At 39.3% G+C, this 26,867-nt stretch overlaps 1 protein-coding gene across 3 annotated transcripts in view; it reads right to left on the bottom strand.

Annotated features, from left to right (window-relative positions):
• NELL1 (neural EGFL like 1) overlaps positions 1–26,867 on the bottom strand; it is an 863,771-nt gene that overhangs the window by 613,244 nt on the left and 223,660 nt on the right. For all 3 annotated transcript variants that reach the window (XM_061203146.1, XM_061203147.1, XM_061203148.1), the window contains exons 11-12: positions 25,043–25,142; positions 10,396–10,524 (exon numbers count right to left, since the gene is read on the bottom strand). In XM_061203146.1, the coding sequence (XP_061059129.1) occupies positions 10,396–10,524; positions 25,043–25,142 (229 nt within the window). The remainder of the gene's footprint in view (positions 1–10,395; positions 10,525–25,042; positions 25,143–26,867) is intronic.

Below are 26,867 nucleotides of genomic sequence, written 5' to 3'. Positions count from 1 at the left end.
TCTCCTGCAGTTAGGTAAGGCCAGTGACTAAGTTTGAGACAAGTGGAATGTGGCCAGGACTGGTCCATAAATACCTCCCGGCCATCACCATCCATTCCCTTTCCCCTACCATGGAAACCTTGGAAGCCACGTTGCACATGGCAGAGCCAAAGAGGGAAGGAGCCTGGGTCCCTGAATCACTGCTTTGAGAAAAGCCACCTGCCAACCAGGAGCATCCATTTCAAAGCCTATAGGAATAGAAACAAAAGCTTCTATTTTGTTGAATCCCAGAGAATGTTTTTTTTTTTTCTATAAGCAACTGACTAAAACAATTTTTTAAATGATGCTCTTCTTATCAAAATTAAGAAAGAGCTACAATTTCTCTCTTGCTATGTGGTGAAGAAAGTCAATCTATAGCAAATAATGGAAGTGCAGTTTACATGGAATGAAGTGAGCAGGCAGCGTCAGAACATTACATGGGTGGGGTATTAGCAAAAAAAAGAGCAGAAACAGCCCCCAAAATCAGCCCCAGATTCTAAATGGTAGCCCTTTATCAACACTAACAAGACAAATCGGACTCAAGAAAGCAGTGTCAGATACAGAAAGGCACGAATCAGGGAGAGACTTTCATTCATTCATTTATTCTTTAAACAGTTTGGTGTGCCCATCACATTCTAAGCACTTTACTAGTGCTGGAGATACAGTGAATAAAATAAAATCACTGCCTTCCTGCAGCTTTTATTCTAAAGGGAAAAGTCAGATCATAAACCTTTAAACAGGAAAACACAAACAAGAAAACAATTTTAGAAAGTGCTATGAAGAAAATAAAATAATTACATAAAATGAAAATGGTACAGAGGAGCTGAGGGTAGGAACAGAGCTAATTATGTGAGGGTAGTTAGGGGAGACCTTTCTAAAGAGTGACATTTGAGCTACAACTTAAATGATGACTGGAAAGGGGATTTGCAAAGATCTAGGTGAAGGGCATCCTAGGGCCAAGTAAGAACTATTGCACAAGCCTATTGGAGGAATACAAGGAGTTAGAGCCTGATGGGAGAAGAGAGAACACAGGAAAGAGTGGTACGAGACAAACACAGAGAAGAAGGCAGTGTCCGGTTCACACAGTGCCTTACACAGGACCAATCCTGGACATTATTCTAAGATGCATGGAAGCCATCAGATGATTTGAAACAGAAGAGTGGCATAACATGACTTACCATTTTAAGAGCTCACTCTGATCGATGTTTGGAGAATGGATTATGGGGGGCAAGAGTGGACACCATTGCAATCCCAAGCCATGAGATAAAGGAGGCTTGGACTAGAGTCGGAGCAAGACATGGGTCAATTCGTGATTCATTTTCCAAGTAAAACTACCAAGACTTCCTGATGTAGCAGATGTTGCGGGTGAAGGCAGCATGGAATTGATGATGACTTCTCCATCTAGCGACCTCAGTAACAGGATGGATGAAAGAGTCATTAACTGAGATTGGGAGAAAAGTATTTGGGTTGGCCAAAAAGATCATTCTGGTTTTTCCATAACATCTTACTGAAAAACCCGAAAGAACTTTCGGCCAACCCAAGACATGGTCCTCTGTTCTCAGGACCCTGGAACTCAGGAGAGCTCTGTAGTACAATAGTTCAGCTACATGATGAGTTCACTTGGCTTCTATGTGCTAGCTTAGAAAACTATCAACACTTAGGACATTTTTATCATGAAGAAATAACTAAAAATTCCAAATATCTTATAAATGATCTTTCAAAACATGGTTAAATTGAAAAACAAGAACAACAACAAAACAAAAAAAAAAACAAGTGCTACTTTAACCTCTAGTCCTGACCACTGCCCCAGTTGGTTTGACTGGGGCTCCTTCCTAAGTAATGAGCTGAAAAAATAACCCCATGGTTCAACCCAAGTGCAATAACCAAGGTTTGGATTTGGGCTATATTTTTTGCTGTTTTAATTCCAAAAAGAAAGTTATAGGGATGGGGGTGGGGGCATGTCGTTAAGAAGAGGCAAGAGTTTAAGTAGGTGGGAGAGCGGGAGTAGATGCTTTTGTAAAGCAGCCTTGGGAATAAAGAAGCAGAGGCGAAGAAAAGCAAGGCCCAGGAAGAAAGCTCATCTCTATCTCCTGCTAGGAGGAAAGTGGCAAGTGGGTTATCATAAGCAAAGCAATGGCTAGAGATCTCTGTGTCCTGGGAAGGCTGACGGGGAGGTGAGGGCGGTGGTGGCAGTGAGATTGTTGCCAGATATCTGAATACCAGAAGATCTCTCCATTAGTCATGCAGGCTAAATAAGCAGGGGAAAAAAAGGATACCCCGAGGTATTCTTACCTCAAACATTCTGAACCCCTGGAAATAAATTTGAGCAGGAGCTTCGAGTTAAGGTTCTACTAACATGAATAATCCAAAAGAGGCTTTTGATCCCTGTGCTGTCCAAAGCAGGAGATTGAAGCCCAGATTTGAGCATAAACTAGGCTACATGGATCATGAGGTGTGTGCATTTTATAAAATTTCAAAACAAGGGTTACCTGATTAATCCTTGGAGAATTGGAAGTATAACTAAGCATACTCACCATTTTCCCATGCATTCTCTTCATCAGGAATTCACAGGGGCTTGTTTCTGCGGCAGTGCACTCACGCTAGCCTCTGCATCCAAAAAATATCTACCCCCTTAGTTCTTCTGAATCTTCTCTCTGCTTGAACTCTGACCTTTCTGCCACTTTCCCAGCTTCTTAACACTCTAAGGGTCAGACCCTTTGTCATCATTGCCAGTCATGCGAAAGAAGTTACAAATCACCTTGCTAATCAGTTGCTGTGTTTCAGACATCTCAGTAGTTTTGTTACATGAAATTATTAAATTCAAACCAATAAAAGTCATTTTGTTCCACGACATATTATCCTTGAATTCAGCTCCACTTGTGTTTTTCCAAGGAAGGAATAACTTCATCTTTATAAATTACTATACTTGGTACCTCACTGCTAAAAATATGTTCCTGGCGGGACTGATAAAACCTGGTCCTTCCATCTAAGAACACTCTCCCCTGCTACCTTCCAATTCTCCCAAAAGATGCAGACATGAGAAGCCCACTTTCTCAAAGTATTGGTCTCAATGAGTACACACTCTTCCAATTCCAAGAAAGATCCTCATAAACACTGATATAAGTTGATGATGATAACTGTTGTGACCCACTAAATCACTCGTAAATACCAGACAATTTGCTAAATTTTTGACCTGCATTGTCTCATCATCATGTTAATTGGGAAATCCAATTTCCCACATTGGAATTGGCCATAATAAAGCACTGATTTACAACTTGCTGTCTGCAAAATATCTATTACCTGGCAGCAGGGCCAGAGCAGACTATTAATGATCCATACAATTCATACTTTTTTTAGTAACTCTCAATGCTTGCTCCATAAAAAATTACTTTCATTCATGAGCGCTGAGTTGGAGGTATCCTTCTGAAACTACAAGATTTGGGTCAACTAATTCAGGCAGGTGTACCAACAGGCTTAGGCTAAGTCACACAAAGGTAACAGATAACTGCACCCTCCAAAGTTTCAGTGATTTACACAATTATTTCTCACTCATGCCACATGTTCATCACCTGTCAGCTGTCACACAGCTCTAGGTAGACTTCATTCTGGGACCCTAGCTAAAGGAGAGGCCCTGCTCTGGAACAATGCAGGTTTATGAGAAAGAGGTGGAACCCTGTAATAGCTCTTAGATTTTCTACTATGAAATGGTACACATCTCACATCCATTCAGATTTCATTAGATGAAGGAGATAGCAAATATTTTGAACAATACCACATTGGAACAGGGTGGGGGATGGGGAGGAAGGGAGCAGCATAAGTCAGGGCATAAAGCCCTGGAGGAGAAATGAGTTGAGTACTGTCTTTACTTCATTTCTCTGAGTCTTTCTGTCCGCACTTGCAAAATGGAGTTCATGTGGCCAACGCTACCATTTTCCTCACAGATTTACTGAAGGCTCAAAGAGTACAATATAAATAAAAGGAGTTTGAAAAATTCAGAGCACTCTGTAAGTAGGAGGTATTATTTAATGCTACTTGTAGTACTCTCTATGCCTGGCAGATTGCATGATGTATACACATCACATTGTTCTTTATTCTTCAACGTAACTTTTTACTACAGGAAGAAAAAGTTTATGAGACCCTATATAGACTCAAAATTCAAGAAGATCCTGAATAGACCCCAACTGCTGTACTTTCCTCAGACACTACCTCTAATTGAAGCTAATGAACCAGAAACCATTTAAGACCAACCCATTGAATATGTCATCCCAAAGGTAAAGAAGCCTCAGTAGACCAGATTCATAAAACACCAAAGTCCAACTACAGCAATTCTCAAAATGGGGAACGTTCCTGCTCGAGTCAGACGAGGCAAAATGAAACGAACTCCTGTGAATTGTATCATAGCTGACAAAGGGTCTTATTATCTTCTATTGATTGGCCAGGAGTTCTGATACCTTCCCTATGGCAATTTCTACGGCAATCTCTGCAGAGCAGGAGTCCTTAATACACTATATCTCTGCTACTACCCAAGGAAGTTAAGAAAATTGTAAGTCTTTTGTGCTTCTTTTTCCACTGAGAGCCTGAATAGGTTTTTCAAGTTAGCCTGGACAATGTGTGTAATATTTTGTTTTAATTTGCAAGCCAGTCTTGTTCATCGTGGTTTGTGAAATATGGATCATTTTCACTCCACTTACTCCGAGTAAAAAATAACTTACCTGAAGTAGTTCATAAGTTATCTACTCCTCTCTATGCTATAGTGAAACAATGAACTCAGCCTCTGAGAGTCTCTAGTACCCAGGCAGGCATGCGGTGAGCATCCCAGAGGATAATTCTGAAGACAGAGCTGGGTAAACGGCCATAAACTAAATTTTACCATAAAAGAATGTAGTATACATAGCTTTCTGCCCACCCAAAACCACCCATACACCTGCCTCCTATTGCTACAACTCTAATTAGTTCAGACAAAGGGCAAAGATCATTTAGTCTCAGGGAATGCAAACCCCCTACTCCAAATCCGGGGGTTGGACACAATTAGCCCAAGCCAATGACAGTCATCTCATTGGTCTAAGGGTGGAGAGGATGTAATCTTGGTCCGAAAAATAAACAGAAGTCTTCTTCATGGAGAGAGAGGCAAGGAGGTTACAAGGGACCTTCTAGGAAGGACTTTCTTCAAACTTAAAAACACAGAACCTGAGAGGGCAGACAGCAGAAGCAAGAAAAACTACAATTCTGCAGCCTGTGAAAGGAAAACCACATGCACAGAAACATAGACAAAATGAAAAGGCAGAGGACTATGTACCAGATGGAGGAACAAGATAAAACCCCAGAAAAACAACTAAATGAAGTGGAGATAGGCAACCTTCCAGAAAAAGAATTCAGAATAATGATAGTGAAGATGATCCAGGACTTTGCAAAAAGAATGGAGGCAAAGATCGAGAAGATGTAAGAAATGTTTAACAAAGACCTAGAAGAATTAAAGAACAAACACCTAGAAGAATTAAAGAACAAACAAACAGAGATGACCAATACAATAACTGAAATGAAAACTACACTAGAAGGAATCAATAGCAGAATAACTGAGACAGAAGAACGGATAAGTGACCTGGAAGACAGAATAGTGGAATTCACTGCCACAGAACAGAATAGAGAAAAAAGAATGAAAAGAAATGAAGACAGCCTAAGACACCTCTGGGACAACATTAAACGCACCAACATTCACATTATAGGGGTCCCAGAAGGAGAACAGAGAGAGAAAGGTCCCGAGAAAATATTTGAAGAGATTATAGGCAAAAGCTTCCCTAACATGGGAAAGGAAATAGCCACCCAAGTCCAAGAAGTGCAGAGAGTCCCAGGCAGAATAAACCCAAGGAGAAACACACCGAGACACAGAGTAATCAAACTGGCAAAAATTAAAGACAAAGAAAAATTATTAAAAACAACAAGGGAAAAATGACAAATAGCATACAAGGGAACTCCCATAAGGTTAACAGCTGATTTCTCAGCAGAAATTCTACAAGTCAGAAGGGAGTGGCATGATATATTTAAAGTGATGAAAGGGAAGAACCTACAACCAAGATTACTCTACCCGGCAAGGATCTCATTCAGATTCAACAGAGAAATCAAAAGCTTTACAGACAAGCAAAAGCTAAGAGAATTCAGCACCACCAAACCAGCTCTACAACAAATGCTAAAAGAACTTCTCTAAGTGGGAAACACAAGAGAAGAAAAGGACCAACAAAAACAAACCCAAAACAATTAAGAAAATGGTCATAGGAACATACATATCGATAATTACCTTAAACGTGAATGGATTAAATGCTCCAACCAAAAGACACAGGTTCACTGAATGGATACAAAAACAAGACCCATATATATGCTGTCTACAAGAGACCCACTTCAGACCTAGGGACACATACAGACTGAAAGTGAGGGGATGGAAAAAGATATTCCATGCAAATGGAAATCAAAAGAAAGCTGGAGTAGCAATATTCATATCAGATAAAATAGACTTTAAAATAAAGAATGTTACAAGAGACAAAGAAGGACACTACATAATGATCAAGGGATCAATCCAAGAAGATATAACAATTATAAATATATATACACCCAATATAGGAGCACCTCAATACATAAGGCCACTAACAGCTATAAAAGAGGAAATCGACAGTAACACAATAATAGTGGGGGACTTTAACACCCCATTTACGCCAATGGACAGATCATCCAAACAGAAGATTAATGAGGAAACACAAACTTTAAATGACACAATAGATCAGATAGATTTAATTGATATTTATAGGACATTCCATCCAAAAACAGCAGATCACACCTTCTTCTCAAGTGCACACGGAACATTCTCCAGGATAGATCACATCTTGGGTCACAAATCAAGCCTCAGTAAATTTAAGAAAATTGAAATCATATCAAGCATCTTTTCTAACCACAACGCTATGAGATTAGAAATGAATTACAGAGAAAAAACCAGAAAAAACACAAACACATGGAGGCTAAACAATACATTACTAAATAACCAAGAGATCACTGAAGAAATCAAAGAGGAAATCAAAAAATACCCAGAGGCAAATGACAATGAAAACACGACGATCCAAAACCTATGGGATGCAGCAAAAGCGGTTCTAAGAGGGAAGTTTATAGCTATACAAGCCTACCTCAAGAAATAAGAAAAATCTCAAATAAACAATCTAACCTTACACCTAAAGGAACTAGAGAAAGAAGAACAAACAAAACCCAAAGTTAGTAGAAGGAAAGAAATCATAAAGATCAGAGCAGAAATAAATGAAATAGAAACAAAGAAAACAATAGCAAAGATCAATAAAACTAAAAGCTGGTTCTTTGAGAAGGTAAACAAAATTGATAAACCATTAGCCAGACTCATCAAGAAAAAGAGGGAGAGGACTCAAATCAATAAAGTTAGAAATGAAAAAGGAGAAGTTACAACAGACACCGCAGAAATACAAAGCATCCTAAGAGACTACTACAAGCAACTCTATGCCAATAAAATGGACAACCTGGAAGAAATGGACAAATTCTTAGAAAGGTATAACTTCCCAAGACTGAATCAGGAAGAAACAGAAAATATAAACAGACCAATCACAAGTAATGAAATTGAAACTGTGATTAAAAATCTTCCAAAAAACAAAAGCCCAGGACCAGATGGCTTCACAGGTGAATTCTATCAAACATTTAGAGAAGAGCTAACACCTATCCTTCTCAAACTCTTCCAAAAAATTGCAGCAGAAGGAACACTCCCAAACTCATTCTACGAGGCCACCATCACTCTGATACCAAAACCAGACAAAGATACTACAAAAAAAGAAAATTGCAGACCAATATCACTGATGAATATAGATGCAAAAATCCTCAACAAAATACTAGCAAACAGAATCCAAAAACACATTAAAAGGATCATACACCATGATCAAGTGGGATTTATCCCAGGGATGCAAGGATTCTTCAATATATGCAAATCAATAAATGTGATACAACATATTAACAAATTGAAGAATAAAAACCATATGATCATCACAAAAAAAAAACAAAACACAGAACCTCACACAGAGATTTTTAACCCCTGCCCCTTCCTTCCTTCTTTGGGATGCTGGTATGAGGACACCATGTCTGGGGCTACAGCAGCCACCATGCAACCACAGGAAAATAAGCCCAAAGCCCAAGTGTGCTGAGGATGGCTGAATGAAAAGAGAGGAGGGCGTTTGCTCTAAATGTTGATATTCACTCTACTTGGTTCTCAGTGCCTCCCATCCAGATGCCCAGTATTTGACCCCTGTTTTAGTCCCTGAGTTCTATTCTTAGACTGTAAATGGGCTCTAATGTTTAGTCATTTCTCCTTAAGTGCTATCCTTCTCATTATGAACATGACTTCTGGAATTGCGGAATGTCCCCATGATCACAGAAAAATGACTAAAGCCCGAGGACACTACCATGACTCAAGGTGGTACCACAGTATACACTGACCCAAGGCCCTGCACACACAACAAGTTGAGAAGCATGTTCAAGAAAACAGGGATTCAGACCTAAAATCGCTCAACATAATCAATAAAATAAGGCCTCACACACAAAGGGTAGGCATAATACCACAAATGGTACCTCATAAAATTGATTCTATGTAACAAAAAATGAGGAGAGAATCAAAGAGTCCCAAAACAGCATTTGTACCAGCAATTTCCTCCCAGGTTCTGCCAGGTCTCAATAGCTAAGGGGAGCCAGGAATGGTGAGTGTACTGCTTCCAATAGACAACTAAAACACTGGCCAATGGTAGAATCAAGATTCAAATTATTTTGAGGTTCCTTCTATCATTTTTATAATTGTTCATAATCTATCCCCACATATAGCAGAAGGTAAGAAAGCAAATTTTTTAGACCATTACCTGGCTTGTGGGATTTTTTCATGATGAATGGAGAGGAAAATGTTCACGTTTTTTATTTTTAAAATTACAGTAATTTTCTGACAAAAAATACAAAATAGCATAAGGTAAGATATAAAAAATAAATGTTAATGTGAAGTATTGAAATTAATAGTCCTCTTCCTCAAAATTGACAAATAAGTAACATGATGTTAATGGATAGATGAAAAGGTTCATAACTAAAGGGCAACTTCATCCTCCCAAGTGGCATGTCTCCCAAATCAAGTTCAAATCTATACACGTAAGCAAAAGGAAAAAAAAGTGTAGAAAAAAGTGTGTGTGTCGGGGGTTAACTATTAGTTAGACTTATATTGCTAATGGGAACCAAAGCAGTAATAAAGAAAGTCTTCCAAAAGAAATGAAAAACAGTGTCTTCCTACCAGGTTCTGAACACTAACAGTAATTAGAAACATTTCCTTAACAACTGAAGAGGTCTTTAGTCAAAGCCAAAAAGTTAAGCAGGGGTCAACAACATAAAACAGAAGAATGGAAAGGAATTTACCATTATTGTCATCAATTGTCTTTACCTTGACAATACCTGACCCACTTGAGAACCAAATCAGTAGGAGGAGAGTGACCAAGATTTTGCAGCATTTATTCCAGTCAAGACATCTACCTTCCTAATTAACAGAACACCAAGGTTCAATATATTAGTAAAGATGACAGGAATAATTGGGTCCAACCAGGACGGAAGAACAGCCTAGCCATCACTTTGCCTATAAGAATTTCTCTAAACTGATGGAAGAGAGCCAGTGAGCACTGGAGAAATGGATGGGCTCAGATTTTAGGGCACTGTACATGTAAATCCAGGGTCAGAACTAATCCCTGATCCTCTGGTATATTAAAGGAACAGGAGTATGCAATGCTTGCCCCAGCATGCTGAGCATGGAAAGAGGGGTTCACATAAGACAGAGGAGTTGCTCTGCTCTATAAAGTAGAAAAGGGGGTCACTGATGCTTGAGGCCACCAACCTACTATACCAATCCATGTGCCAAAGTTATGAGTCCATCTGTCACTGGGACTTTTAGTAGAGTTTGGGAATTAGCAACACATGAATCAGTCATTAGGAAACACAACTGAAAAAAAACTCTGCCCTTGGCAGGTGAAGATGATGGCAATTGGGTATAAGCTAGTATAAAAGCATCCATTCAAAAAGAGGATCCACCATGTAACATTTAACTGAAATTGAAGAAGACAATCTACCCAGATAAGACAACATAAAATGAGGTGTTTATGGTTTTGCTGGTGATTGAAAGGTCTTGCTTTTACATGCTACTAAGCAGCCTGGATAAGTCAGAAGAAGAGAATATCCTAGACTGTTGGTATAATTTTTTATAGGATCCCATAGGACCAGAACCAAGTGAAGGCTTTCATTCTTCAACCACGTCTACCAGGAACACATTTCTCGCAAGTTGACTTTATTAAATAGCTCACTTACCTTCACAGTAGGCAGAGTCTCCCTGGACAGAGATGTAACCATTCTTACACTCACAAGTAGCTTTGGTATTCCAGTTTTTGCACTCTGAGTTTTCACCACATTTAGGTCCTTCAGCACAAAAGTTATGACCTAGAAGAAGCAAATAAAATTTTAGAACAGGAAAGAAAAGAATAAAAGACTTCCAAATAATAAAGCATGAGACATTTTTATTATATGTCAGCATACATGAGAACACGCCTTGGCAATATGCAAAGGTAAGCTGGCAAGGGGGTAGAAGAGTAGGACTAGGAAACTTTGGACCATCCCATGCTTCATATTTTTCCCCCTAATATACAAACTTGCTAAAGTTGTTCCTTCTTGAAGGCTTTTATCCATGTTGATCCTGAATCTTCTTTCTACTGCCTTCTTATATGACTCGTCTTTCTATAATTGTTTTATTGCAAAATTTATGATACATAAGAGATATATAAAATGAATATATATGAATATATAAATAAAATGAATACAATATTATCAGTACCCCTTTATTACAGGTCCCCAATGAATCCTCCTCCCAGCCATCAGACAACTCTCTTAATTTTTGTGTTAATCACTCCCTTACATATTTTTAGAGTTTTACCATACATAGGTATGTATTTCTAAATTATAGATTATTTAGTTTTGCCCATTTTGAACTTCACGTGTGAAATCATACTGCAATATCTTCCATGGTGTCTTTTTTTTTCTATTCATCCATGTTAATGCCTATAGCTATCTTTCAGTTATTTGTCAATAGTGTATAATATTCCATAGCATGAATATTCCAAAATTTATCCATTATACTACACGTTGACATTTGAGTTACTTGCAGGTTTTGAATTACAAAAAATGCTGCAAGAAATGTTCTTGAACATGCTTCCTGAGGCATACTATTTTTTTTTTTAAATAGACCTTATTTAACAAGGTATTGTCTTTTTTTAAATTTATTTATTTATTTATTTATTTATTTTTGGCTGCGTTGGGTCTTCATTCCTGTGCACGGGCCTCCTCTAGTTGCGTCGAGCAGGGGCCACTCCTCGTTGCGGTCCGCGGGCCTCTCACTGCGGTGGCTTCTCTTGTTGTGGAGCATGGGCTCTAGGCACGTGGGCTTCAGCAGTTGCAGCACACAGGCTCAGTAGTTGTGGCTCACGGGGTCTAGAGCGCAGGCTCAGTAGTTGTGGCTCACGGGCCCAGTTGCTCAGCAGCATGTGGGATCTTCCCGGACCAGGGCTCGAACCCGTGTCCCCTGCACTGGCAGGAGGATTCTCAACCACTGCGCCACCAGGGAAGCCCGAGGCATACTTTTTTAACCACATGTTTAACCTTTCTTTGCCCAAGAGTCTTCTTGAATCTCAGACATTCCTTCTAGGATAGTTATTTTTCTTAATGTATCCTTTATAAGTTCCTTTAATGAAGATATCTTGATAGTAACTGTGCTCAATTTCAATTTATCTAGATATGTCCTTTGACCACCCTCATAATTGAAAAATAGCTTTTTTGGGTATAGAGTTATTTTGCCTCAACATTTTGAAGATATTCCATTGTTTTCTGGCTTCTATTATCACTGTTGAGAAGTCAGTTGTTAACCTAATAGTCATTTCTTAGTATGTGACAAACACTTTCTCTGTGGCTTTTAAGATCTATTTTATTTGGTTGGTTGGTTGATGGGGAAGGGGGTTTGTTTGTTTGTTTGTATTCATTAACTTTAAGGTATTTAGGTGTGAATTTATTTTTATTTATTCTTCCTAGGATTCCTTGGGATTCTTGAATCTAAAGATTAAATCTTTTATCAATTTGCAAAATTATCAGGTATTTTCTCTTCAAACATTCTCTTTTCACCATTTTATCTATTCTCTCTTTCTGGAATTTTAATTAGATAAATATTATTCCTTCCTTGTCAAGCTCCCCTCCATGTTTCTTAGACTTGCTTTAATATTCCCCTTGCTTTTTTCTATGCTGAATTCTGTTTAACTTTGGATGTATCTTTTGGTTTATTAATTCTCTCAAGTTGTGTCATGTTGTTTCAGTCATCCATATCATTTTTATTTTACTTACATTTTTATTTTCTAGAATTCAATTGCTTTCTTTTTCAGTCTCCTTGATCAAATTTGTGGTCTCTTATTCTTTCATCTTTTAATTTCCTTTTTTAAAAACATATTAGACATACTTTATACAGATAACTCCAGTATCTTCAGTCTTCCGACTTTACTAAAGTAAAATCAGCATCTGAATTTACAGTTTGTTGTTTTGCTGAGTATCATGCATGAGGACTTATTTTCTTGTGTTTTGAGTGAGTCTTTTATTTGTGAGCTCATATTTTTTAGGATTTAATCTGTGGAAATTATTTGAGGTTTGGGCTGTAAAATTGTATTTCTTCAGAGAGCATCTGTGTTTGCTTTTGTCAGGTGCCTGAGGGAACTATCAACCCACAATCACTTTAAATTATATTTTGCCTTGGGGCATAAGGATTGACCCACACAGGTAGAATAAATTTAGGCCCTAAGCTTTCAGGAATGCAAACTTTTCTCTGCCATACTCGCTACCTAGAGTCAAGACTGATAGGCAAGTCTCCACTTGCAGAGTGGATTTTTCCTAGTCACCGACTGAGGATTTACCCTTCAAGGTTCTTGATTTATGCATCTCACACCAGCCCCAGGCTTTGTCTCCTGTCTTCTTAAACAGTGTCCATTAGAAGCCAGATTCTACCGTTCTGCCCTCTGGGCAAATGCCAACTCCAGTGTGTTAACTTATCCCAACAGAATCACCCTTTTCCAACATTTCTGGTCTCTGATATTTTTTTCTCCTACCTCTATTACCAGCTGCACCAATTTCCCCCCGCCCCCCCCCAAAAAATTTATATGTTACGCAGCATTTTTAGGTGAACAAGAAGTAATAGGTTATGCCCACCACAGGAATTGTGAAGTTCAAATATAACAAGGTATATGAAGGTGCTTTATCATCTTTAACTCAGTACATTTTAGCAAATAATAATTATACTGCTACATCACATATTGCAGTCTCATAAAAAACAACTGTTCTTGAAGAGGAGATCTAATTTATAATTCAGGGTCTATACCAATAAACAAAATAAATCGCTTTGCCTGTCTAGGTACGTATACCGGGAAAGGACAACATCAGTGATTTTCACACTGTTCCTCAGAATCCTGGGCACAGATGAGCTGTCAGATACGGCTCAAGTCCCCCACCCCTGATTCAAATAGAATAGCTTTGCTTTTATATTTTTGATATAGTGATCATATGAACAACAGTTTCTGGCTTTAAAAAATATAGAAAACACTGAACTATATCAACTCCAAGTTTAATTCCTTTTGGTGATAACATTCTAGAATGTTTTTCCTTTGAAACAGAATTTTAAACCAACACTCTTTGGACCATACTTAGTCTAAAAGATAACAACTCTTATTAAATAATAACATTCATGTACCTATAATATGTCTGGCATTACACTAGATGTTTTAAATGGGGATAATATACCTTATTAATATGTGTGGAAAGAGTTAAATGCGCTAATCCATATAAAGCACTTAGAGCAATTCTTGATACATACTAGGTAGTCACTAAGTGTTAGCCACTGTGATGAGAATGATAATGATTATGATAATGATAATATTGACAATGACGATAGAAGTTCAAATAAGTTGATAACACTGTTATCCTCAGCTTCAAGATAAGAAAAGCCCAAACTCATTAATATCTAGCTAGTAAGTGGAGATGCTAAGATTCCAAATTAAGTCTGGTAAGCTCCAAGGCCCATGTACTTTTCCTGTATCCTCTCACAGAGCAAACCTAGCACAAAAAAAAAAAAAAAAAAAAAAATGAAAGATGTAGACGCTCCTTGTGACGTTAGAGAGTAGATCCACAGGCTTAGGGGAGTGTGGTATCACATCCAGCCTCACTATCTGACCTGTTAACTGGAGATTGCCCCAATCAAAATCAGAGGAAGAATTTGTTGGAAATGTGAAATCTGTGTCAGTCAAGAACACTTCTATAAGGACTTGAAAAGCTTATAATAACCATTAAAAGTACGTGATGTTTTTGCTAGCAAAGGGACAATTTTTAGGCATCATAGCTTTCTTTGCCAGAGGAAGTGCCTGGCCTTCCCTCCCCAAGTCAGAATTGATCAATAATTAAGTTATCACATTTTCTTTCATTATAACGCTTGACTCAATGCCATATGCGCATCCTTTGTTACGTGGCTATGTTTTTTTTTTTCTTTCCCAAGACTGCAACTGTCCTTCTCCTTCCACATGCATTTGACAGGCTGGAATAAAGCCCCTCAAACATTGTTGATTTTCCAATGCATATCTCTCTATCAAGCATGTGCCATATCAATTCACAATGCAGAGAGTTGGGTCAATTGTATTTCAAGGACAATGAAGGGCCCCTGTGAGACAAACCAAGCTTATGGACAAATCCACTTTGGTTGGGTCTCACCATTGTGCCAAAAACACGTGTTTTTTTTTTTTTTTTAATTAATGCAGGCCTTCAATCAAGCAATATTTATTCAGTGCCTGCTTGCCTTTATGCATGAGTGAATAATCATCCACTGAATTTGTATGGGGCACCTACTCTGTGGACTGCAGCACTATGCAAGCTCCTGGGGGCAATGTCAAAATGTTTGAGACATTTCCTGACCACAAGGAAATTAGAAACTCTAAGGGGATATAAGCTAAATACAGGGGTAGTTAAGTAAGATGTGAGAAGTACAAATTATCATAGTGTGTCAGAGAAGAAGAAATCCCTTCTAGATGATGCAAAACTTGACCTTTGATTCATCACAGGTAGAAACTTGAAAAGGGGCAAGACACAGATCCTAGTGGGAGGAATGGAACTCCAACCCTTGAGGAAAAAGGGTAAGTTTAAAGAACCTCCAATAATCTGGCACAGTTGTAATAATAATGATTAACAGTTACTGAGCATGTAATATATGCTAGGCACTCCGTGAAGTGTTTCAGATGCATTATCCCATTTAATTTTGTTAACAACACTATGAAACTGGATTATCCCTATTTCACAGATGTAGCAATTGAAGCTCAGAGAAGTTAGTGCACTTGTGAAAGTACACAGAGCCATATATATATATGTATGTATGTGTATATATATATATATATACATATATATACATACATACATATATATATATAAGAAGATGTTTCGTAAGATGTTAAGGAAAAACCTGAACGAACGTTTTGGCCAACCCAATACATACATACATACATACACATATATTCTGCTGGGCAATTCCAAATATTCTTTAAAAATCCTATCTCTAATCACTCCAACTTCTTTAAGTCAGGTCTATGTCTGACTCTTTTCTTTCAACCAAGAGTTTCCCACACAAGGATAGCTGTATGTATGGATGGATGGCTTATAGATGGATGGAAAAATGGACAGGCAGAAATATGGGTAGTTAAATTAATGAGTGAATAAAGATATGAATGAATCTACATTGGCATTTAATGTCCCCTCTTAAGCAACTAGAAGGCTAATGTGACTGGTTTGCTAGTCGCCATTTTTCTTTCTTTAGACATTTTTACTGAAGTATAATTTACATACCATAAAATTCACCTATTGTAAAGACAAAGTTTGATGATTTTTAGTAAATTTACACTGTCATACAGCAATCACCACAATTCAGTTTTAGTACACTCTCATCACCCCAGCTGGTCATCTTCATTCTTCAAAACCCACCCCAGCATAGTTGGCTGCCAAGTCATACATCCTCAATTAACTTTCCACATATCAAAATCCTTCTAAATGTTTTGTCTTTCTTATCTGATGAGTCTGAATAGCATGGCGTTTAAGATACAGATCCTTCCCTTCCAGATATTTGTCTTGAGTTGCTACCTACAGTCTCTTTCTCAAGTCCTCTAGCTAGCTTTTGGTACAGTGTTTTTCTTCAGCAGCTGGTTATCAACACAGACTGATACATGAGAATATTCAATGTCACCCTCTTTCTTAAATCACTGTCTTTTTTTCCCAGAATCAGAAGCTGTGACCAGATTGTAGAATACACACACACGCGCACACACACCTACTCAATATTCATGTTATTTTACTTGAATATTTTTAATAAGTAGCTCTAGAGTCTGTGGAATTATCGTCCTGTAATTAGAAGCACACAGTGACATCATTTAACTAGTACTGGTCCAAATACAGAGAACACTTTCATTATAAAAGCTGCTATTTATTGAGTTTTTCCAACTTGCCAGGCACAGAGCTAAGCATGTGACACACCTCAGCTAGGTAAGTAAGGGAAACCCTCACAGCAACCCTAAAGATTACTATTATCCTCACTTCACAGATTAGGAAAATGTGGTTGGGACTAGCTTATCCAAGATAACACATCCAGGAAGTGGGAGCGTTATGATTTGACTCAAGCTCTTGTTAAGACCACTAAGAAAATTATTATTCTATGACTTAAATACTTTGGGGCATAGACTTCTACTAATGATTATTCTCTGATGATGTTTGTGGATCTCAACTCCTGCTATGCCCTATAAAACTTTTTAAAATAGGCCCATTTAGGACCCAACTGCAGGCTCTGCCAATCTGTTCTTAAGAAAAATTGAGACTAGGCCAATTCTTGTGCTCAATCTCTTCTGGCCTCTGGCTGAGAACATCCACGCTTCTCTAGAAGCAATAACAAAGGCTCACAACGCCCTCTAAAAGCATAGGAAATAACACTGTCTTGCATGTCCCACTTTACATATTGTATTTTGTGTCACTATAGCCATAGCCCACTTGACATTTCATTTGGATGTCCTCACAGTTGTCTCGCAGCTCACCCATCTGAAACTGAACTCTTGATCTTAATTCCAAAATCCATGCTCTCCAAGTTCTCCATAACCATCTGCAGGACCTGTATCCACTTAAACCATCTTTTTCTTTCTTTCTTTTTTTTTTTTGGAGTCATCTTTGTCCTCTCTCCTCAAATACTGGCCCTTGCCAAGTTCTATTCATTTTATTTCATGAATATCTCTGGAATCTATCTCTTTCTCCCGCACTCCACGGCAAGAAGAAAAACTCATCCTACTCCAAACTATCATCTCTCAAATGGATAGCACCTTAATTGCCTTCCTGTTCCCCTTTTTGCCTGTCTCTAATCCATTTTCCTCACAAACAAATCCTTTTAAAACATAGACTGGGGGACTTCCCTGGTGGACCAGTGGGTCAGACTCCGTGCTCCCAATGCAGGGGACCTGGGTTCAATCTCTGGTCAGGGAACTAGGTCCCGCATGCCACAACAAAGAGTCCGCATGCCGCAACTAAGAAGCCCACATGCCGCAACTAAGACCCAGCACAGCCTAAATAAATAAATAAAACATAGATTGGGTCATGTCACAATCTCCCTTAAAAATCTTGTAAGGGCTTCCCATTTTACTTAAGAAAAAATACAAAATCCTTAACTTTGATTTGAAACAACAAACAAGGCTCTCCTCTCCCTCCGTCATTTCCCTCCAATTGTATCAGCCTTTGTTTTAATTCCTCTAGTACTCCAGTCTCTTTCCTGATTCAGGGTCTTTGCAAGCTTATCCCACCAACTCAGAACATTATGAAACATCCCTGCCAGAATAATTTCTACTCAGTCGTCAAGTCCCAGCTTAAATATAATCTATTCAGAGAAGGCTTTCTTGTCCCTCAGGTCTAAAGAAAATCCCATTACTCTCTCCCATACCACCCTATTCTTCTTGTTTATAACAGGTATCAACAATTGTTAATTTCTGTGTTTATTTGTTGAATGTCTGTCTTCACATTAGAAGCTCACTTCTTCAAGGGAAAGGACCCTGTGAGTTTGTTTCCCTTGTGCCTAAGGCAATATCCAACACATTATAAACACTCCAATATTTGTAGAGCTAATGACAAAATCCTCAGTCTTCCAAAACTAGAATTAAAAGAGTGTTTTAAAGATGAATAAACCAAGGCTCCAAGATGTTAATTACCTTCCTTGTGGTCACATAGCTAGCAGGCGATGGGTGAAAGAGAGATATAAACCCAAATATGATTCTAATACCCAGTCTCTCTCCACCACTCTACACGACCTCCCAGCCATAATTTTAATCATTAAGGGACATTCAAGGAACGCCAACCCTGGCCTGAAGAGACCAGTACTCTATCAGTCATTAGCAATTTCTAGTCCCTGACATGCCTTGAATCTTTCCAAAGGAACAAACCTTATGTCTTTCTCCAGGACACAGTCCATTATTACTTGCTGCTTGGGGACTCAAAGTCAGAAGAAAAATAACATCACACAACAGAACACCATCCACGGATGAGATACCAAGATGAGTAAGACCCACTTGGAGCTTATTTACACTCGAGTGGTGGAAATGAGCAGATGCTCAGAGGAAGACACACAATCTGCTGAAATGGGATTCCAGGTTTTATTCCAACCACCTCCTTAATTTTAGCTCCTGGCAGAGGTACCATTCATTCATTTGACAAATATTAAGCCCCTGCTGTGTGCCCAGCCGCTGTGCTAGACAATAGGGATATAACAAAAATGCCACAAACATCATAAACATGCCCTCATTCATCTAACACTCTAGCAGGGATGGCTACCCTTGAGTGTTGGGTTACAGGAAATATTGTGATGGAGAGGAGCAAGGTACTTCCGCTATGTATCACAGAGAAGGGTCCTAACACTAGGTATCAAAAGGAGATTTGAGGGATGAGTGAGGTTGACTGGACAAAGCATAAGAGTTCCAAACACAGGGAGCAGCATGTGTCCACGACATGATCAAGGAAACTAAAGAAGAAACGTTAGGCGTTGGGGTCATATTTTCTCCTCTCATTGGGAGCGGTCTAAAATTTGGACTCCCCTTCGTGGTCCTGAACCTAGAGCTCTATTGCCAGTGAAAGATCAATAACACTTGTAAAACTCTTTGCTTTCTTTAAAGCCATTGGCCTAATCTGCATACAATAAACCCTGCCCATCGTAATGAAGCCCTCACACTGCCACTCTCCAGATCCCACTGTGTACCTTTTTATAATTACAGCAAACCATCCACCCATTCTGCTTCATCTCTGGTTTCTCCATCCAACGATGGATAAGCATCTTTACGGTTTGCTACTGTGACTTCTTCCACAGCAAGGAATGAATAGGTCACTACCCTTGGGCAGGAGTTAGTTTCTCTAAGATAAAGTTTGATTCCACATAGAGCACCACTGCTTGACCTCAATCTCCTGCCCCTAATGCATCCCGCAGAGGTCAAGCAGGTTACCTTTGAAATGACAATCTGAAAGTGCACCTCAGATTTCTCTACACTAACTCAAATCCTAGAAAGCCAATACTCCTTATATCACTGCTGCTTGCCCAAGCTTGAAAGCCACAAGGAGCAAAGGTAAACTGAGTACAATATATTCCATGTGCCTAGTTGGTATGGAGACAGCTCCACCCATGGACTGGCCCTATAGGAGGGATACAGTCCAAAGATCCTTATGGAAACAGGATGCCCTAATGTACTCCACAACCAACATACATACCACAGAAGCCTGGGCCCTGGAGGGGTGAGGACATTCCTTTAGCTCCTGTGGACAGAGGGTTGTAACATCAGGATGGGCCTACTAGAGACAGAGCTCTGGATTCTCACAGGTTCTGTCTTAGAAAGCAATTGGTTTTTCTAAAATAGTCAACACTTAGGGGTCTTCCAGCCCAAGGCAGCCTGGTCTTAGTTTCAGGTCTTCTCTCTGGGGCAATGTGCCTCCTTCCCAAGGCTCCCGGGGCCTGGATCCACTGTGGCACTTTCAGGAACACAGAATTCAAGGGCTCCCTGAGACTGAACTCTTCTCCAAATGCCCTCTGTTCCCAACCTCAACAGTTGAGCATATAGCCCTGTCATTCCAGTGCCCACTGTGGCCCACGGCTGCACGTATTTTGATCAGATTCCATCTATCAATATGCAGAGGACCTGACCCATCTATAAACTATGCGTTCCTCTATATAGGCACTAGCTTACCTTCTGATTAAGTGCCTCTTTTACAGGTCTCTTTTCATCTCAAATACGCCGAAATCCTCTAAAACCATTTCAATTACAAACTCATCTAAGATGATGATGAGGACTAGAAAAAAAGAAAATCATGCCACACCAAGACTCTTTGGGAGGATTTAACTGAAGGGCATAAAATCTTAAGTAGTACAAATAATCTCAACTAATTTCAGCCCAGGCCAGACGACAAGGCAAGTGGGCATGAATTAAAATTACAGATAAACACATTGGGAACAGATGTCGGAAAGAACTTTTTCCTCAACACTGAAAATCTTAAACATGCAGCCAAACCCTCCAAAGTCACTGGCAACACTGAAGATAAAATTAGAGCCAATTATGAAGGGAATAAAACCCTAAGGAGTGTAGCAAGAATTCTGGGATGAGCCAAATGATTGGTGTGTCTTCCTGGAGCGATCCTGAGAATACACAGTCAAGTTGGCTTTTTTTCCCCCTTCAACTGAGAGCACCGGCAATTTATGAGCCATCTTTTTCTGCTGGGGCTACATCCACACTTTTATTACTTCTTCCAAGGCAGAAGCATAGATGTCACTCCAGTGCCCACTCCCCTTTCTCCACCCTCGTGGCCTTACGCTTAAGTGGACGGGCTCCTGCTATAGCCATTACCTCAAGGTAATGATGAGGGTAAACAAATTTCATGCTGCCAGCACAAACTGTCCTGAGGCATCAGAAACAAACTGCACCAGTGATTAGGGCTGTTCTGGGTAGTGCCGCTGGTGGCTGAGACCTTGGACCCCAGCAATTGCAAAGTGGCTTCTCCCTGCCAACGTCCAACATCTTGATTCTTTTTGCATGTGTCTTCCCTAACTGTCCTGCAGTTTTGTCCCTAACAGCATCCTGGCTGCACCAATAGCCCTGTGGATATAACTACCTGCTCAGCTGATTACCTTCATTTTTCTCTGAAGGGTAGAGAAGTTAGTTACAACATTTGTCATTACCCAAGATTTGAAGAGGCAAGGTGTCCAAGCACCGAGTCTGGATATCAGTTCTGCTGATACAATGAACAGTATAAATCAGCCAGAGCCTGTTATTCTTAACTCGAAGGTCTTAGGTCTGATTCCCACAAAGAGAAAAACCCAGTATAAAGCTATAATCTGCACCTCTCTCCTTGAATGGAAGCAAGGGGGGCGGGGGGGGGGGGGGGACCTGTATCATCATACCACTGTATCAGAAAATGGGCATGACTCAGTAAAAAAAAAAAAAAAAAAAAAAAAAAAAATTAGCTTCATAATCAAGCCAACAGATTAGGTCTTGAGGAAACAAGTTATAACTCTGCAAAATGGGTCTTAACACTATTTCACAGATGAAACAGAGCCTTCAGCTGGTACTGAAAATAATTTCATTCAGTCATTGACATGAAAATGACAGGATTATTCTATATGGTAGGAACATATCTTCATCCCTCCCTTTTCTCCTACATTCAAAGTATCGATTCATAAAATGTAATCATTAAAACAAGTGTTATTTTTTCCAAGTTGGAGAGCTTTATGGATACTATTTAATCAACCAACAGGGGTCAGAAAGCAAAAAGCACCGTCTGTGCTTTCTCAAATTCCAGTCTAAACCTAATGAAAATAAACCTTGGAAAACTTCAAATCCCCAAGCAGGCATGAGAAAAGTTTTGACTCAGATTTCTGAGCGATGATACTGAGGGGTGATTTCCCTCAGACTAAAGACCTGACACTCCCAGTAAGACAGAGAGAGATGATAAATATGCTAATTGAAGGGCCTTCAGTGCAGGTACTGAAAGAGGCTACAGCCACTTCCATGTCTGTAATCAATAATATCAGGGTGGCAGAAACCACACAGCTGAAATCACACTGCTGTGCTCATCCCTGAAATAAGCATTTCAGGTCATCAGTCTTACCTCTCTGCTCGCTCGCTGCCTGCCAATCAGGAGACAGTCTCAATCCACAAAGCAAATGGTACAGCCTCTCCATATGCAGGATAAAAATTAGTTTACATAGAAATTGAGCGTTTCTCATCTTTTCATTACTTTCTGGTTTTGAGAGGGGCAAGGAGGAGGGGGAAGGAGAACTGAATAACGTGCCTTAGAAGAGGCCCAGTGGGCTTTCCCAGTCTAATTAGAATCAAAATTGTCCAACCCCCCTCATCTTCCAAGACTCCACTCAGAAAACACGAGCACAAAGGAAAAGGTAAAAGACAAATAGAAGTTAAAGGGGAAAAATATCTTCCAAAATATTGTGAGAAACTCTTAGGCCACTTTTAAGGATGCTTTGGGAAATAAACTGGAATTAAGAGACACAGAGCAAAATTCATGGAGAGCATAGGTCAAGACAATGGACCTTTGAGCTCATCTGGATGGATTTTTATGTTCATCATCACATAAATTTTACATTTTCATGAAAAAGAGAACACCCCACTGCCCAGACAAATCTCCTTTTCATTTTCTGATTGTCCAATGTGCAGAGCAAGTCCCAGTATGTGGACAAGTGGACTGAATGTTCTGGGCTCCTCTCTGCTATGGGTCAACAGGAAAGGAGGTAATGGCAGTAAATGGTGCTGACAAGGGCTTCAGTCAAAAATAATGCTTTTTTCATTCTAGGGTCTGAATTCTGAGAAAGGAATAAATAGGAGAAACCTAAGAGAATCCATATACCCAAATGGTTTCATTCAACCCGCTTCCCAGGAAAAGAGCCTCCCCACCTTTTCCCTATCTCTTCTAAAGACATACATTGGTTCCTGTCAAAACATAGACTTGTCAAGGGACATAAATAACTCCCTCACTCACATGTGCCTCCAAGAAAAACCATCAGCTGCTAAATAAAAGAGCTGGTAGTTTCCCAGCTGAGAAGGAAGCAGGTGGGAGGAAGAAGAAAATCCTCAACTGTACAGATTGGCCCTGGCTATGATCGCATCTATGAAGCCCTATTCCTGCCTCCCACTTTTCCCTCAAAGCTGACTTAGCTTTGCTAAAAGCCACCAGCTCGCTAGCAACAGGAGCCTTAAATGAGTCAACTTTTCAATGAGATGTCACATCTCTCAGCATCTTTATTTGTAAAAAAAAAATTTTCTGCATCCCCAAGAAGTGCTAGCAGAAGCTGTGGTACCCAGTCTGTTGTAAACTGGGTCAGAGCAATGAAAATCTTCTTGAATTTCTGTGGGATAATCAATGATCCTGCTCGAATGAAACCATAAATCAGAAAGGATTTACATACACTGAGTCCCACTTGGCACCTTAACAAATATTAAGTGATGGATTTTGCATTAAATTATAAGACCTACCTAACAACTCTATCAGTTACCAATAAATGCATCCCTCTGAAATTCCAGTCAATCTTTAGTCTTTCTAAAGCATCTGAGCTGCAAATACACTTGTAGCCATGAAAGCAGATAAATAAGGGGAGATACTCTGACGGCATACCATGAATTCTAACAGCCATTCATGGCTATCCAGGTACTAAGTTTTCCTGGGAATTTTTACCAAAACACAGCTCTCTTATGACTAACCACAAAGAGAAATCTCAGCCCAAGCTGAAAACATGCCATGATCAAATATATACTTTTATATATCAGAAGGTACTAGAGGAGGGGTCAGCGAATTACAAGCTGCCACCCGTTTCTCAAAATGAAATTTTAATTAAACACAGCCACTAATTTATTTACCTATCACCTCTGCCACTTTGGCAATACAACAGCAGCGGTGAGTAGTTGCAATGGAAACCTTCTGGCCCCTGAAAGCCTAGAGTATCTACTTTGCGGCCCTTTACAGAAAATATCTGCCAACGCTTGTGTTAGAGAAAAGACAGAAAAAAGTAAGATAGGATATAACCTGAGCTAAACTGCTATGCTCCTGGCTTCTTAACTCTAGAAGCTTCCAAGGTAAACCAAAAAGAATCTAACTCACTGGATATGTGAGAATGTGGAGAAGACTGTATGGTGGGTAGAGGTTTAAAATAATAGCAATGAGTTTAACTGGATTTTTTTTGTAAGATTTTAAATCGATTTTAGATTCTCCTAATCTATTTAATTCTGCCTGGGTGAGAAGTTTCAGAGAGGAAGTGATATTTGATCCAGAGGATTTGAAGAAATAAGAATAAATTTGGAAAAGAGGGGAATTTCAGGAATAGGAAGCAAAATAATTTCTGCTCGTGCATTAATTAGCAGTTAAGTGTTACTTACTTGAAGCTTTTTTTCCTTGCAGGAAGTAAAAAAGCTGTATATAAATCTATGAGTAAGGATTCAGTGTTTGTCATCCTCTGGCAGATAGGGGAATTGGCCCATGGAAAGAGCTGATAAGAATGTTTCCCAATCCCACTCATGAGAAAAAAATGCAATAATGATGCAGGAACTATCATTATTATAGGAACCATCGTTCAGTGAATATTTATCACGTGGTAGGCATGATGCTAGGTGCTTATGCATTATCCCATTTAATCCTTACAGAGGTCTTATGAAGTAGATAGGATTATTATCCCCGTTTTACAATTGATAAGACTATAACTGAGGACGGTAAATAGCATATACACATATCTAAGTAGCAGAGTTTTGGACAATTGTTATTGTCATCACACTAGTCATTAAACCTTCAATCCCTGCTCTCCATCCCCACCCAAAGCCCCATCGCCAAGCCCTCTTACCTCTGCAGACACTGCAGCACTGATTCTCTGGGAGAATGTGATCCTTCTCTGAGCAGTTCAAAGGAGGGCACGCTTCAGTAATTTTTACTAAAACTCCACCCTGCAAGCCAAATAATCAGGAAACAAAAAAATGTTCATATTTTTAGCTGCTGATCCAAACATAAATGCTCTTTGTTAAGAGTCTGTGGTGATAACAACCTACAATAATTAACAGCACTCCCAGGAATCCCACGATAATGACGATGAGACTCCTGGAAGAGAGAAGGCCACTCTCCCTCTCTATATCAGAAGAGCCTCAGTTTCAACAATTGGGTTTTTTTTTTTTCTTTTTTGTTTTTTGTTTTAACAAATGGGTTTTGAGTATCTTCTATATAGCAGAATGTCACCGACAGTGTAGAGCTGGTAAATTTTTAACAATTGACTATTGGATGGGAGAACCCTAAAGTTAGCATTTGCTGATTTCTGTGGTGTCAATAAACGGACATTGTGAACTACCAACATGACATCACTGACCACAGAGTTGGGAAGTTATGTACAATGAGCTCTCATGAGCTTTTATGAGACAGTTGTGGCACTGCCCTGAATCACAAGCACTGTGAACCCAAAGATAAATAAGACATCTTCCTTGCCCTTGATGAACTCACAGTTTGGATGGAGGGAGAAAAAAAAAACTCTTCAACTAGAAACCATAATACAATACAGTAAATCCTTAAAAAATGTGCTCTAATTATGCTATGGTAACGCATCATAGGAGAATAATTAATTCTGCCCAAGTGGGGAGAAATTATGAAGAAAATGCCACATTTGAAGGAACTAAATAAGGGAATAAGATAAGGAAGAAGAGACTTTCCTGGCAGAGGGACCAGCAAGGACCAAGGTATACAGGTACGATGAACTGAAAGTGGGTCAGTTAGATGAGCACTAGATTTTTCCCTAGAAATAAATAAAATCACTTACAATAAAATTTTAAATATTCAGCAGGTGAACCTTTAGGACCTCACTTCACCAAAGGTCCTCTTTGTTGACATCACTAGCATCTATATTTAGTTTCACTCTGAATTTTTAAAATCAGCTCAATAGTTACTATAAAAAAGGGTTTGAGAGTCCCTTATTTTATCTAAAATGTTAAGTTTTTTTCTCCCATTCTTAACAGCATGGTTAAGTCAACCAAGAAGCAAGCTCATTTAAGTCCAAAAGGTAATTCTCAACACAGATGGGAGAGTAGGATGGAGCTGGGCCACCCGGAAGGATGGGGGAGATTCTGAGTTTTCCATCTCCAAGATATGCTGTCATTCCAGGGTTCCCTGGTTTGGCAGAACTCCCATTATATCAGGCACATCCATTCGTAAATATGAACATAAACATAACTTTAAATGTCAAATGTAATTTAATTTCCAACTACTCATCATCTGGATTACTGGCACCATGGTTTCCTCTCCTTTCTCATAAATTTCAGCCAAGGCATTCCTTGTGGTGTCTTTTGTTCCCTTTTGCTCTTCATTTCTTGATCTGTCTCAAGGCATCTAGATCTCTTGCTTTTCTCCTATCTTAAAACTGGCCCTAAGATGCTGAGAACTGATCCTGCTATTCACCCACGGTCCCCGTTTCAGCTACATTCCACTCTCACCCCTCAATCCGGCCACGCTGGATGGCACCTGGCCTCAAGAGCTAGCACCAGTCTAAGGGCAGTATGCCTATCAGTTGTACCTCAGCTTTTGCAACAGGCAATCAAACCGATTATTACAAACCAATGGATGTTAATAACCTCACTATCAGCAGCATAGGCTGAATGCAAAGGAAAACACGATGCTTACTTACTTACCAT

Source organism: Eubalaena glacialis, chromosome 10, assembly GCF_028564815.1.
Source record: "Eubalaena glacialis isolate mEubGla1 chromosome 10, mEubGla1.1.hap2.+ XY, whole genome shotgun sequence".
Taxonomy (NCBI): Eukaryota; Metazoa; Chordata; class Mammalia; order Artiodactyla; family Balaenidae; genus Eubalaena; species Eubalaena glacialis.
This window is presented reverse-complemented; position numbering and strand designations above follow the sequence as displayed.